At 42.2% G+C, this 12817-nt stretch overlaps 1 protein-coding gene across 2 annotated transcripts in view; it reads left to right on the forward strand.

Annotated features, from left to right (window-relative positions):
• Positions 1 to 12817, forward strand: part of ZFYVE26 (zinc finger FYVE-type containing 26) — a 67711-nt gene that overhangs the window by 19760 nt on the left and 35134 nt on the right. For both annotated transcript variants that reach the window (XM_039240732.1, XM_039240733.1), the window contains 10 exons: positions 128 to 730; positions 971 to 1057; positions 3604 to 3672; positions 4383 to 4534; positions 6370 to 6571; positions 7653 to 7916; positions 9693 to 9812; positions 9904 to 10068; positions 10635 to 10853; positions 11468 to 11570. In XM_039240732.1, coding sequence (XP_039096663.1) covers positions 128 to 730; positions 971 to 1057; positions 3604 to 3672; positions 4383 to 4534; positions 6370 to 6571; positions 7653 to 7916; positions 9693 to 9812; positions 9904 to 10068; positions 10635 to 10853; positions 11468 to 11570 — 1984 coding nt within the window. The remainder of the gene's footprint in view (positions 1 to 127; positions 731 to 970; positions 1058 to 3603; positions 3673 to 4382; positions 4535 to 6369; positions 6572 to 7652; positions 7917 to 9692; positions 9813 to 9903; positions 10069 to 10634; positions 10854 to 11467; positions 11571 to 12817) is intronic.

Here is a 12817-nt window from a genome sequence, read left to right on the forward strand (position 1 = left end):
CCTTAGTCATCAAAAAATAAAAGAGTTAAAGTTATGAGAATGGTGGAGTCTGTCAAGCAATGTTTCTAATGTTTGCATTTTCTCTCTACTCTTTCTCTGGCCTCTTCTCTCACACATGTTTCTTTAGGTGCTTCAGATCTCTTCTCAGCATACCTGGCCAGATGTCAACAGTATCTGTGCAGTATTCCTGACTCTTTGTGCCTGGAACTTCTAGAAAACATTTTCTCATTGCTCCTCATCACCTCTGCCGACCTTCACCCAGAGCCTCACCTGCCCGAGGACTATGCTGAGGATGATGACATTGAGGGGAAGGGCCTGATGGTTTTGAGGTCACCGTCAGAGAGCCCTCAGCACATAGCACAACCTGAGAGGAAGTCAGAACGGGGTTGTCAGGGAGTCCCCAGGAGACTTACTTCCACAATCCCAAGCTGTCTGAAGACAGAGCCAAAAGACAGTTCCCCAGAGCCCCATGGGCACAGCTTTTTGGACCTAAAGCACTTTACTAGTGGTATCACTGGGTTCCTGGCTGATGAATTTGCAATAGGGGCCTTCCTCAGACTTCTCCAGGAGCAACTGGATAAACTCAGCAGCCACAACCCCCCTGAGAAGCCTAACCTGCTAGAAGGCCAGAGCTGCTCAGGAGGGCTGCAGAGCCGCTTGCACCGGTTTTCCAAGGTTCTCTCTGAGGCCCAGTGGAGATACAAGGTGGTATCAAGCAACCAGGGCTCAGGTGAGAGCAGATGGAGAGCCTGTGGGTCCCGAAAGTGAGGAAGGAAAAATAGCCCAGGAATGTGGGAGAGAGCGAGGAGTATGTGGGAGTCACACCTTAACTCGGGGCATATCACCAAAGCAACCAGCGTCAGAAACATGTCTCAGAGCCTGTTTAGATCTTCTCCTACCAGTTACCCCAGGAGGTGGGTCAAATCAAAATTGAACACTCTCCCCTATGACCTATTGTTTGCTGTTTCAGATGAGCAGCCTTCCCGAAGATACCGGCCCATTGCCACACGGCACCCAAGTCTCCGCCGGGGGCGTCGGACAAGAAGGAGCCGGCCAGGTAATCTGAAGAGCTCTCCCCACGCCTCATTCCAGTGTACCAGGCAAGTGGGATGCTACCACTTGTCTAGTATTCTTTAAAGTAAAGCACATGATCTAAACAAACACAAAGGATCTAGCGTTATTCTAGACCCACTCCCCAAAGGTAACCTTGCTAATAGTTTCCTTCTAGAAATTTTCCATACAATATAAGCATATCTCACATTTTATATATATATAGATAGATGTGTCATATTGTGTTTACTGTTATATACTGAAAACTGTGATTGTCTTTTCCACTTAGACACTTTTAAATATACAGATGTATCATACTATATATTGAGAACTTTTTTCCCCTTATAATTTAAAGACTGCTTAGCGTTCCATTGTTATATATACCCTTTGTGGACATTTAAATTTTTCCTGTTTCTTACTATCATAAATAACCCTATATTAAATAACCTTGTATCTATGTCTGTTCATACATACATGTCTGTGTGAATATATCTATAGGAAAAGTCCCTAGCATAATAGCAAAGTCAAAGATATGTGGATATGAAATATAGATATTACCAAATTGCCTTTAAAAAAGGTGGACCAATTTATACTCCCACCAACTATATATGAGTGCCTATTTGCACACACATTCATCAAAAATGAGTAGTATCAATTTTTAAAACATCTTTGTCAATATTATTAATATAATAATGGTTTTTATGTTTTATGTTTAATATTTTAATATTAATTTTTAGCTTGAAATTGAAAGCCTTTTCATATATTTATTGGCCATTTATATTTTTCTTTGGGCTGCCTATTCATCTCTAAGGTCCAGATTTTCCATTGGGTTTGCTTTCTTGTTGAATTGTAAGAAGCTTTTTACACTTAAGAAAAATAATTCTGTCATTATGAGCTACAGTTTTTTTCTCTATTTTTTCTATAGACTTCGATTATGAGTTTTTCTTAAGAAGTTTAATACAGGATCATTATTACAGTAGTATTACAATTTTAGATACTCAGATTTCCATTATGGCTTTTGGTGCTGGCTTTTAAATAATTAACAGGAAAAGGGCACCTGGCTGGCTCAGTCAGTGGAGCATGCAACTCTTGATCTCAGGGTTGTAAGTTCAAGCCCCACATTAGGTGTAGAGATTACTTAAAAATAAAAAATCTTGGGGAGCCTGGGTGGCTCAGTAGGTTAAGCATCTGAATCTTGATCTCTGCTCAGGTTGTGATCTCACAATTCGTGAGATCAGGCCTCATGTCAGGCTCTGTGTTGACAGTGCGGAGCCTGCTTGGAATTCTCTCTCCCCCTCTCTTGCAGCCCCTCCCCTGCATGTGCCGTGCATGCTCTCTCTCAAAATAAATATTTTTTTCTCTCAAAATAAATAAACTTAAAAAAAGCTTAAAAAATTAAATTAAATATAAATAAGTAAATGAATAACAAGGAATTCTTACAAGTTTCCTATGTGCTGAACAATGCTAGGTAGCTTGAGGGCGGTGAATGAGCCATGAACTAGGACTTTATCTTCAAAGAATTTGTGATTTACCTGTATTGACAGAATATATGAAAAACTTAAACTGTACTGAGGCACAGCCTGAAAACAGAAGGAATCTCTTAGAAGGGGAGATCAGCATAGCCTACAATTTAGGGAAATGTTAGGAAAAGAAATATTACTGAAGAGTTGACTCTGCATTGAGCTCAGAAGAATCAGTAGGCTCTAGCCAAGTGGTAATGAGAAAAGTGAGCGTACCAGGTAGGGTGGAGGATACCATGTGAGAAACCTAGAAACTTCAAGACTGAGTTGTTAAGACACTTAAGCTGCCCGATTAATTGGTTTGAGTCAAAATAGTTTGCATCCACTTGATCCATCCAGCCTGAGAATGCACAATTCATCTTCTCTTTCCTACCACTGTCTGTTTCTTTCCAAACAGAGAGCCGAGGAGCATCCTACACATGGGGCTGATAGCACCCTTGTATGACCACACTAAGCAATAGTAAGCCTCCATTCACAAGCCCTAGCACTTTGGAAAGCTGGTGTTGAGAAGAAGCTTTCCTCCTGGACTTGAAATATCATGGTCTTTGAGAAGATTTTCCTCCATGGCTCTAAATATAGTCTTTGGCAGACTGGGTTTTATACTTGGCTCCCTACTTTTTCAAGTATGAGGACACCTTTTTCTATGTCAGAAAATTTTGTGGCCCTCCTTTGCACCCTACCACTTCCTATTCATAATAGTTGTGCTTCTATTTTTTCAGAATATTGACAGTGCTTAGTAGCAGATGGGGGTTGCTGACCCCTAGAAGTAATGTGAAGGCTCCTGAGACTCTGAGACCCATAGGTTGGAAGCCACTGGTATAAGCTACAACCGAAATGAATGTAAGGGCCATATTAAGCCCACTCTTCACCTTTGGTCCATAGAAACTTGTGTTTACTATAGAAAGAGCAGGAGGTGTAATAGTTACCCATCACCCTCTCATTCTTACTACTCAGACCTTGTATTCAAGCTAATCTCTCACTTTCCACATATAAGGAGTTGATGGTTGATTCTCTCTCTTCCTAATACCTCCAGATGGCCGGGACAGAGGTTCCAATCCATCCCTGGAAAGTACAAGTAGTGAGCTGAGCACAAGTACTTCAGGTATGAGGGTCCCAACCACTTGCCAACTTCAAGCAGCTTAGCCCTGATAAAGAATTGCCCTACACCATGGTGTAAAATCCTGCACTGAACAGTTCATGCCTGTGTTCAAGAAGGGTGGTTCTAAGAGATGCAAGTTTCCATTCATAAGATGAATAAGTCCTGAGGATGTAAAACACAGCATGGTATTGGAGTTACCAGTACCGTATTGTACATTTGGAGTGGCCAAGAGAGTAGGTGTTAAAAATTCTATCATGAGAAAAAAGTTTATAACTACATATAATGATGGATGTTAAATTATTTTGGTGATCATTTCATAATATATAAGTCATCATGTTTTATACATAAAACTAGTACACTTACCTGTCAATTGTATCTCAATTTATTTAAAGAAAAAAAAGAGAGAGAGAGAGAGTTAGTTTTGTAGATGGCCAAACAGATTTCAGCGGGGAAAAGGGAACGGGCTGTTTCACCATCAGCTGAGTCACATCAGCAGAGAGAAATAGTTGAATAACTCAAGAATGGTCCTTAAGTCGTATACTCAACGGTGATGGCACAGGTTTGCCCTTCAATTGAGGAAAAATTAAGCCCCATTTACAGAATTTTTAGAGAAAGACCTTGAAGATATAAAAGTCTGGTGGGAAGTGTCAGCAGTATAGTTTTCCCTCAATTTCTAGTGCTTCCTTGGCCCCCACATTCTTGTGTCCCAACAGAAGGAAGTCTGAATGCTGTGTCTGGAAGGAATGAGCTGGATGGCCGGTTGCAGGCCCAGTCTCAAAGTTCACTCATCCCCATGATGTTCTCCCCACCTGAGTCACTGCTGGCGTCATGCATCCTCCGGGGGAACTTTGCAGAAGCTCACCAGGTATGGGAAGTACCTGTGTAGCAGTTGTTAGCTGCCCAGGCTGTACCTCATCCTAATAAAGAATACTAAGGCAGCCGTAGCTGTCTGGTCCCATGAGGCTTTAGGTAAAGCTAGATGCATGTACAACCAGAGCCTCTGGGAGCACCTGCAAGGGTATCCCTGTAACAAGGCCCAGTCCTCACCATTGTGTATTTCAAGACTCATCCTGGAGATTTAAGCCATTGAGTCATTGAGGTTTTCTCTTAAACACTGTTTTAATAAGATAAAAGATATTTAGCCACAATTCCACTACTTCAAAACATTGAAATATTTCTGTTTCTTTCCTTGAATACCTTCAGTGAACACATACATGTTTTTATATAGTGAAAAATCATGATACAGACAATTTTTAATAACTAGAATAGTAACTAGAATTGCCAGTTCATTATACAGGAAGTAGAGGGGGTTACCAAACTAGGATGTTCATGTTATATAGAAAAAAGCACAAGTAGAAGTCAGAAAAACTCTTAACCTCTCTGAAATTCGATATCCTCATTGGAAAATTGGAGTTAAATATAATACCTGCTTGTCATACCTCATAAGAATGTTAAGAGGATTACGTACAAGCTAAAGAAATGCAAGAATCCTCTACTAAATATTGCTTAAATTTAATAGCATAAAACCCTACTATTCTAGTTTTTAAAAATCTCTTGGTATATTTATCACACTAGTGCTTGTCCCTTAACACATAATTCAGAAATTTTCTTACACATGAGTTCAGTTGTTGAGGAATAAATTGAGGAGAAATCTAGGTGGTGGGAGAATCTTGGTTTAACTTCCTCTGATCATTTTAGATCCCATACTTGAATGATAGTGATAATTCTGACCCTTTGGGGGAGAACATGACCCTTGCCAACCTTCCTTACACCCAAATCCAGAGAAGAAGTCAGCCAGGACTCACCACCCCCATCCCCCTGCCCCCAAGAGGCTTTACTCCTAAATGTTCTTACCTCCTCTTCCTTTTCTGGGGCCTTGATCTTCTTTTCTTTTTTCTTTCATTTTTTTTTTAATAAAATTTATATTTTCTTAACCTAGTTACAGAATAAGTCATACATATAATAAGAAAACACCAGAAAGTAAAGGTATTAACCCTATTGTTCAGAATTACCAATATTAAGGTAAAGTATATTTTTTGCCAATATTTTTCCAAATTATGAATAACTTTTATATAACCAAGATTATTGTGAATCTAAAACTTTACATAGAGCCTTCTTTACGTTTGCCTTATAACTGATTTAGTGATCTCACAGTAGTCTGATCAAGCGGCTGCATTTGACCATTCCTGTTACTCAACATTAGATTTTCAGCCTTGTAATAGTTGTAATAAATAGTGCCAAGATTATCACCTTTAGTCAAAGACTATAAACATTTGTAAAACTTTATAGATTGTCAAATTCCTTTCCAAAAAAGATTGTGACAGTTCATTTTGCTACCACTCCATGAGCAGTTATTTTTATACTTTGTCATTGTGATAGATGCAAAATGGTATTAATGTGTTCTTAAATTCCCTGGATTACTGGTTAAGGGATATTTTTTATCTATATATTAGTCATATGTATTTTTTCTTTGAAATTATCTACATCTTTTGTCTTATTTTCTACTATGGCTCTGGTGGCTTTCTTGCTGACTTTTGTGAGTTATTTCTATCTTTGATCCATTCTTCTAACATTCGGTGCCTTCAAAAGCCTGCAAAGTAGATGTCTTGGGGGCCATAGTCTGACAATAGGCAAGATCTCATCTCTAGAGTCCCCAGCTCTGCAGCCCCAGCACAACCCACACTTGCTGTCCTGTGACAGGTGGTGTTCATGTTCAACCTGAAGTCCTCAACCAGCTCAGGGGAGCTGATGTTCATGGAGCGCTACCAGGAGGTGATCCAGGAACTGGCCCGGGTAGAGCACAAGATTGAAAATCAGAACTCAGATGGCGGGAGCACTGCCATTCGAAGAACGGGCAGTGGCCGCTCAACTCTACAAGCCATCGGCAGTGCGGCAGCAGCAGGTGCCACCGCGGGTGGAGAGGGTGCTGGGGCAGGAGGGTGTCAGGGGAAAAGCCACCCAAATCATAGGCTCCTCATGTAGGTGGGCAGAAATCCATAGCAGGACACTGGCCTTGAAGCATAGCAGTCCTGACACATGCAGAGTGGGCCTCTAACTGTGCCCAACTTCCCTGAGCAAGGTGGTCACATACCTGGCACTTCAGCTACTCCATTAAGCTTGTCCTGTGGGATTTAAACTGAAGAGTGTGAATGCCATTTCCCCCATGTGTTTTGATGCCACTAGCTTGGGCTTTGGGCAATGTTCAGAAGTCTGGGCTACACAGGTCTCAGTGCCCTGCACTGGCTACAGTGCTGAAGCTCATCCTTTCAGTATTTCTCGAGAGTGGAGCCCTGCCCCTCACTTCCGTGTCTCTTACTGGCCTATGTTCCACATATCAAGTTCTGTCACACATTGCTTCTTTCACATTCTCCCAGAAATTTTCTGTACCTAATCAAAAGAATATATGTGCATCCTTTTTGTTTTTAATATATATGGTCTTTTAAGAATAAGTACTGTTTTCCACCTTGGTTTTTTTTTTTAGCAATGTGTTTTAGAGATCTTTTCTGATTAGCACACACAGATTCACTTTGTTACTTCTCACCCCCCTTCTTTGGCTCCCATTAGGAAGAAGCCCCCAATCATCTCTACTGTTTTGAATTTCTCTGGGTCTTCCTTCCATAACGTTGTTTTGAGGCCATAAGAACAGGCTGTAATGTTGGTTTTAATGTACATAGAAGATATCCCTGCAGAAGGATCTCAAACTTTTTTTTTTTTTAATTTTTTAAGTTTATTTATTTTGAGAGGAAGAGAGAGGGGGAGAGAGAGATCCCAGACAGGCTCCACGTTGTCCGTGTGGATCCCAAAACAGGGCTTGAGGTCACGAACCATGAGATCATGACCTGAGCTGAAACCAAGAGTTGTACACCTAACCCGACTGACTGAGCCACCCAAACATTTTTTTTTAAATAACTAGTTTTCAAAATACAAGTGATAGTGAGAATCACCTTAATCTCTTGCTTTTTACTCCACTGCTGGGTGTCCAGGAATGGTATTTTACTCCATATCTGATGTGACTGATAAGCTACTCAGCACCTCTGGAGAACCCATCCTCACACTCCAGGAGGACTTTTGGATAAGCAATACCCTGGTGGAGCCCACTGCCCCCCTGAAAGATGTTCTGGAAGACCTCAGTCCCCCTGCCATGGCTGCATTTGACCTAGCTTGCTCTCAGTGCCAGCTCTGGAAAACCTGCAAGCAGCTCTTAGAAACAGCTGAACGACGTCTGAACATTAGCCTCGAGAGCCGGGGTGAGTGTGCTTCTTCAGCTGTTTTCCTTCATTCTCAAATGGGGGGATGGGTTTCTGAGATGCTTGATAAGTTGGATTAGAAGAAAATACTTATTGGGGAAGGAGGGTTGAGGGTAAAAGGATTATTTGTTAATTTCCTCATGTCCAGTTTGGTGGCTTAAATATAGTCTGAGAGTCCTGTCTTCTTAATGGATTTGGCAATCTGCAGTAATTTAGGGAAATTCTTTTCCAGTTTGTAGATAAATTCAAGGAAGAAATATATATTCAAAATTTTCAGTGGAATTTTTGCCTTCAGGCTACATACTTCCTGCAGAATGAGCCCTGCCTAACCTAAAACCTACAACAGTGTTGAGTTTGTAAACCAGGTGTAAGTGAGTATTTCATGGATCACAGAGGGAGGATTGTACCTTGAGGTTAATAATGTCCCAGAACGTGTATATGGAATTCTTGGAGAAATTTGGTATATGAGGGTAGAAGAATGTGAAGAAAGAATTTGGCAAAGTTCTACTCTTCACCCATCCTTGATGCACCAAACATTGGGCAAAGCACATCTCTCTCAGTAGTAAGGAGAGAGGAATGGTGATGGTATAAGATCCACTCCTAAGCTCAGTGATTCACTAGGGGAAGTTGGAAAACTCAGCATATAGTCATACTCTTGGCTAAGATTTATTGCAGCAAAAAGATACGCAGCAAAATTAGCAAAGGGAAACAGCTCATGGGATAAAGTCTGGAGGAAGCCAGGCACAGCTTTCAGGAGTCTTCTCCCTGTGGACTCGCACAGAATGTGCTTAATTCCTCCAGCAATTAGCTGTGAGAAGTGTATCCAAGGAAGCTCAGAGACTCAACGCCCAAGGTTTTTATTGGGTGGAGGGATGTCTCTGCCCAGCATGTACCAAAATTCTAGATTCTCAAAAGGAAGCAGGTGTTCAGCATAAACCACATTGTACAAACAGTTTAGGCACAGCTGGCCACGCTTAGCATTCAGGGCAAGCTCTCTATCAATGTCGGAAACCATTTACCAGTCAAGTTTGCAAATGCCAGCCAGTGGCAACCTTGCAGGCAGGCCTTTCAAAGGATGGCAGTCACAGGCCTGGTGTGGTACCTCCTTTCTGCACGCCTCTACAAATCCCTTCTGAGCTGTTGGTTAAAATGTCCTTTAATGTTCACATAGATCTTTTAAGAAAGTATACTGTGGCATATTCAATGCTGTTCTTATCAATTTCCCTTCCCTTCCTCTAGTACTCATTCAAAAATAAAAGGAGATATTATTCAAACTATTAATAGCTGAAATGGTTTCATGTCAGTCAATTAGGAATTAATTTAGTACCTACTCTGTTTCCAGATTATCCAAAATATAGGGGGTATGAGAGATACAAGGAATAATCTCTGTCCATTAAGTTGTCTATAGTCTAGTCAGGGTGTCAAGATACACCTTTAGGCAAAGAGAGAAGGCAAATGTGATCCCAGCTCAAGTTCTCAGCTGAGGACTGTACCAAAGCAAATCCAAGGAAGTGTTTGGCTTAGCACAGCAGTTCCGTAGAGTCCCAGAGACTGTGGGCCCGCTGCTGTTCGCAGCTGAGGCATCATGCCAGAGGTAGCCCTGGGACCTCAGGCATTGAATAAACCAGGTAAGCTGGCTGTCGCCCAAAATGGCACAGCATATATTTCCTCCTTAATACTGGGGAAGACAAAACTGTACAAGTACAAGACTAAGTTATCAGTCTCTGAAAGTGCCTTATTTTTTCTGCATTCCTTCTTCCTTCAATCCATGTCCAGGTCGACGGCTAGACCATGTACTCTTCAATGCCGATGGCATTCGAGGTTTTCCAGTTGTTCTTCAGCAAGTGAGTAAGATTCTCAATTATCCACTTACATCGGCCGGACAAACTAAATCAGGTGAGCTCCTTTTCTCCCCCTTTTTTCTTCTCCTAGACTTGGAACATTGGGTCAACATCAGAATTCACTCTTTCTCATTTGCTTTCCACAGAGAATGTAGAAGAAAAAGGAGGGAGTGCTCCACGGTACAACATAGCTGAGCTGCTTCAGATGTGCTGGCCCAGCCTAACTGAGGACTGTATTGCCAGCCACGCCACCCTGTCCCAGCAACTGGAACAGGTCCTCCAGGCGCTGAGAGAGGCTCTACAGCTGCCAGGTATAGGCCCGACTGCGCAGCAGCAGATGAGGGCTGAGCTGGGGAGAGGAGACAGCTGAGGGTGAAGGAGCACTTGGGACAGAGGCCTAGGACTCTGGACTGGGCTCGTGAAGCCCTCTAGTTAGCCAGGACATGTCTCGCAGCTAACTCCACCTGTTTCCCAGCCCATCAAGTGAAGAGATGCTTGACACTCCCTTAGCTGATACATTTTTCTCATTCTTTTTTTCTTTTTTTTTTTTTGACAACATTGTTTTCTCATTCTTAATGAGAAATACACCTGGAAGGTACTCAGTAAATATTAATCAGCCTTCCCTAAAAGATTGCTGTGCTCTTCTTCACGCCATTCCACCCCAGAGACACTGGGCTAAAAACAGGACTATCTCCCCTGATTCCTGCAAACTCAAAGCTCTTCCTGGCTGAGAATCTCTTGTAAGGGCGACCAACTTAAGACTTTATAGCTGCCTTGTAAGCGTAGCCCCCAAGCTATAGGATTCCTCACTGACCCAGTGCTGGAAGCACAGACTGACTAAGGTCTCCATCCCTTCTCCTGCCGTAACTCCTCCCAGAGCCCAGGAGTTCTCCACTCTCCTCGCTGGTTGAGCAGGCAGCCCAGAAAGCTCCAGAGGCAGAGGCCCACCCTGTGCACATCCAGACTCAGCTCCTCCAGAAGAACTTGGGCAGACAGACCCCAGCAGGCGGCAGACACACTGACTACCTGGGCACCTTCTTCAGTTACTGCAGCACCATGGCCGCAGTTCTCCTTCGGAGTTTGAGCTCTGAGCCTGGTAAGTAGCAAGAGAGAGGAAAGGGAGTCGTGACTGGCCTGCAAGTGTTTAGGGCAGGGAAGAGGAAAGGGGCTCAATGAAGAGGTTCTGGGGACAGCAGTGGCCAAGAGCATTAGATTTATAGGGTCCCCTCTTACTCATCCCTGTGTTTTATTCATCCCTGTCTGCCCACTGTCAGGTTAGCTGTACAGCACATGGGAGTACCCTATAAATTTTGATGGCATGAATGATAAAAACACCTCTCTCAGATCATTGTGGATTTGAGGACCCAGAGAGGCATCATGTCTGTGATCTGAGGGCCAGGTTCTTACTTGAGTCCACAGAGCAAGTACTGCATGCACTTTAGTCATGTTGAAGAGAGCAGGATGAGCCATTTGGGGCCAGACCTACCCACTAAAATTTTTCTGTGGTTGGAAGTCTTTAGAGCAGTGCTAAGGTGTCAACTTGTGGTCAGGGTCATATTGAGAATACCCTTTACATAGAAAACATCAACGCAAGGGCTCTCAGTATAGTCTTCATTTTGACACTGCATTTTTTCATTAATTCTGGGAAACAGGGCTCTCAGCTGTTGCAGTCATTGATGAAAACCAAGGTCCCTTTGTTTCTCTTTGCAGATCACATGGAAGTCAAGGTAGGAAATCCATTTGTTCTTCTGCAACAGAGCTCTTCCCAACTTGTGTCACACCTCCTGCTTGAGCGACAAGTTCCCCCAGACAGGTAGGAGCTACTCTGTGGGAGTTAAGTGTGGATGGGCCTTCCTAATGGTTTCATTAAGGAATGCAGGGGCTCAGTGAGGTGGTGCTTGAGTTCAGTACAAAGAGTAGGGATTTCTTCCAGATTTTTCCTTTAATTTGCATTTACTCTTACACAACTACATTAAAATTCAATTTCAGTTCTTTCACTCTCACCACCTCTCACAATATTTATATTGCAAGCATAGAATTAAGGGGAGAATCTCCATTTATGAATAGGCAAAAATCCAAAAATTTGACAGCTCATGAGTTGCCTACACCATAGGAAAATAAGCATTCTTATGGATTGCTGGTGGGATATAAATTGGTAAGCCCCTGTGGGAAGACAGTTTGTCTATGTTTATTACAAAAAACAAATTCATATACCCTTTGACCTAGCAATCCACATTGGGGAATTTATCCTGTGGCTTTACTGACATGTGAAAAATGATGTTTATACAAAGTCATTTTATTACAGCCTTATATATAGTAGCAGCAGATCAAGAGAAGTCCACCAAGAGAAGACTGGTTAAATTATGGTTCTGCCCATAATGGAATATTTTGTAGCTGTGATAGAAATGAGGTGGTCTCTCTGCTAGGAATTTACCCAAGGGATACAGAAATGCTGAGGCATAGGAGCACATGTACCCCAATGTTCATAGCAGCACTCTCCACAATAGCTAAAACATGGAAAGAGCCTAAGTGTCCATCAACAGATGAATGGATCAAGAAGATGTGGTTTATCTATACCATGGAATACTACATGGCAATGAGAAACAATGAAATCTGGCCATGTGTAGCAACATGGATGGACCTTGAGGGTGTTATGCTGAGCGAAATAAGTCAGGCAGAGAAGGACAAATATCATATGTTTGCACGTATAGGAGGATTAGGAGGAACTTGACGGAGGAACAAGGGGGAGAAGAAGGGCGGAAATGGTGGGGGAAAGGGAGAGAGGCAAACCATGAGAGACTCTTGAATGCTGACAAAAACTGAGGACTGATGGATGTGGGGGGGAGGGGGGGATGGGCATGGAGGAGGGCACTTTGGGGATGAGCACTGAGTGTTATGTAGAAACTAATTTGACAATAAACTATTTGAAAAAAAAAAAAAATAAAAAAAAAATAAAATTAAAAAAAAAAGAAATAAATATTTCTGTCTTTTAATATCATGGGAAAAAAAAAAAAAAAAAAGAAATGAGGTGGTCTCTCTGTAGAGGGATCTGGACTGTTC

The sequence above is a fragment of the Hyaena hyaena genome, unplaced genomic scaffold (genome assembly GCF_003009895.1).
Source record: "Hyaena hyaena isolate Hyena2069 unplaced genomic scaffold, ASM300989v1 scaffold_179, whole genome shotgun sequence".
NCBI classification, from domain to species: Eukaryota; Metazoa; Chordata; class Mammalia; order Carnivora; family Hyaenidae; genus Hyaena; species Hyaena hyaena.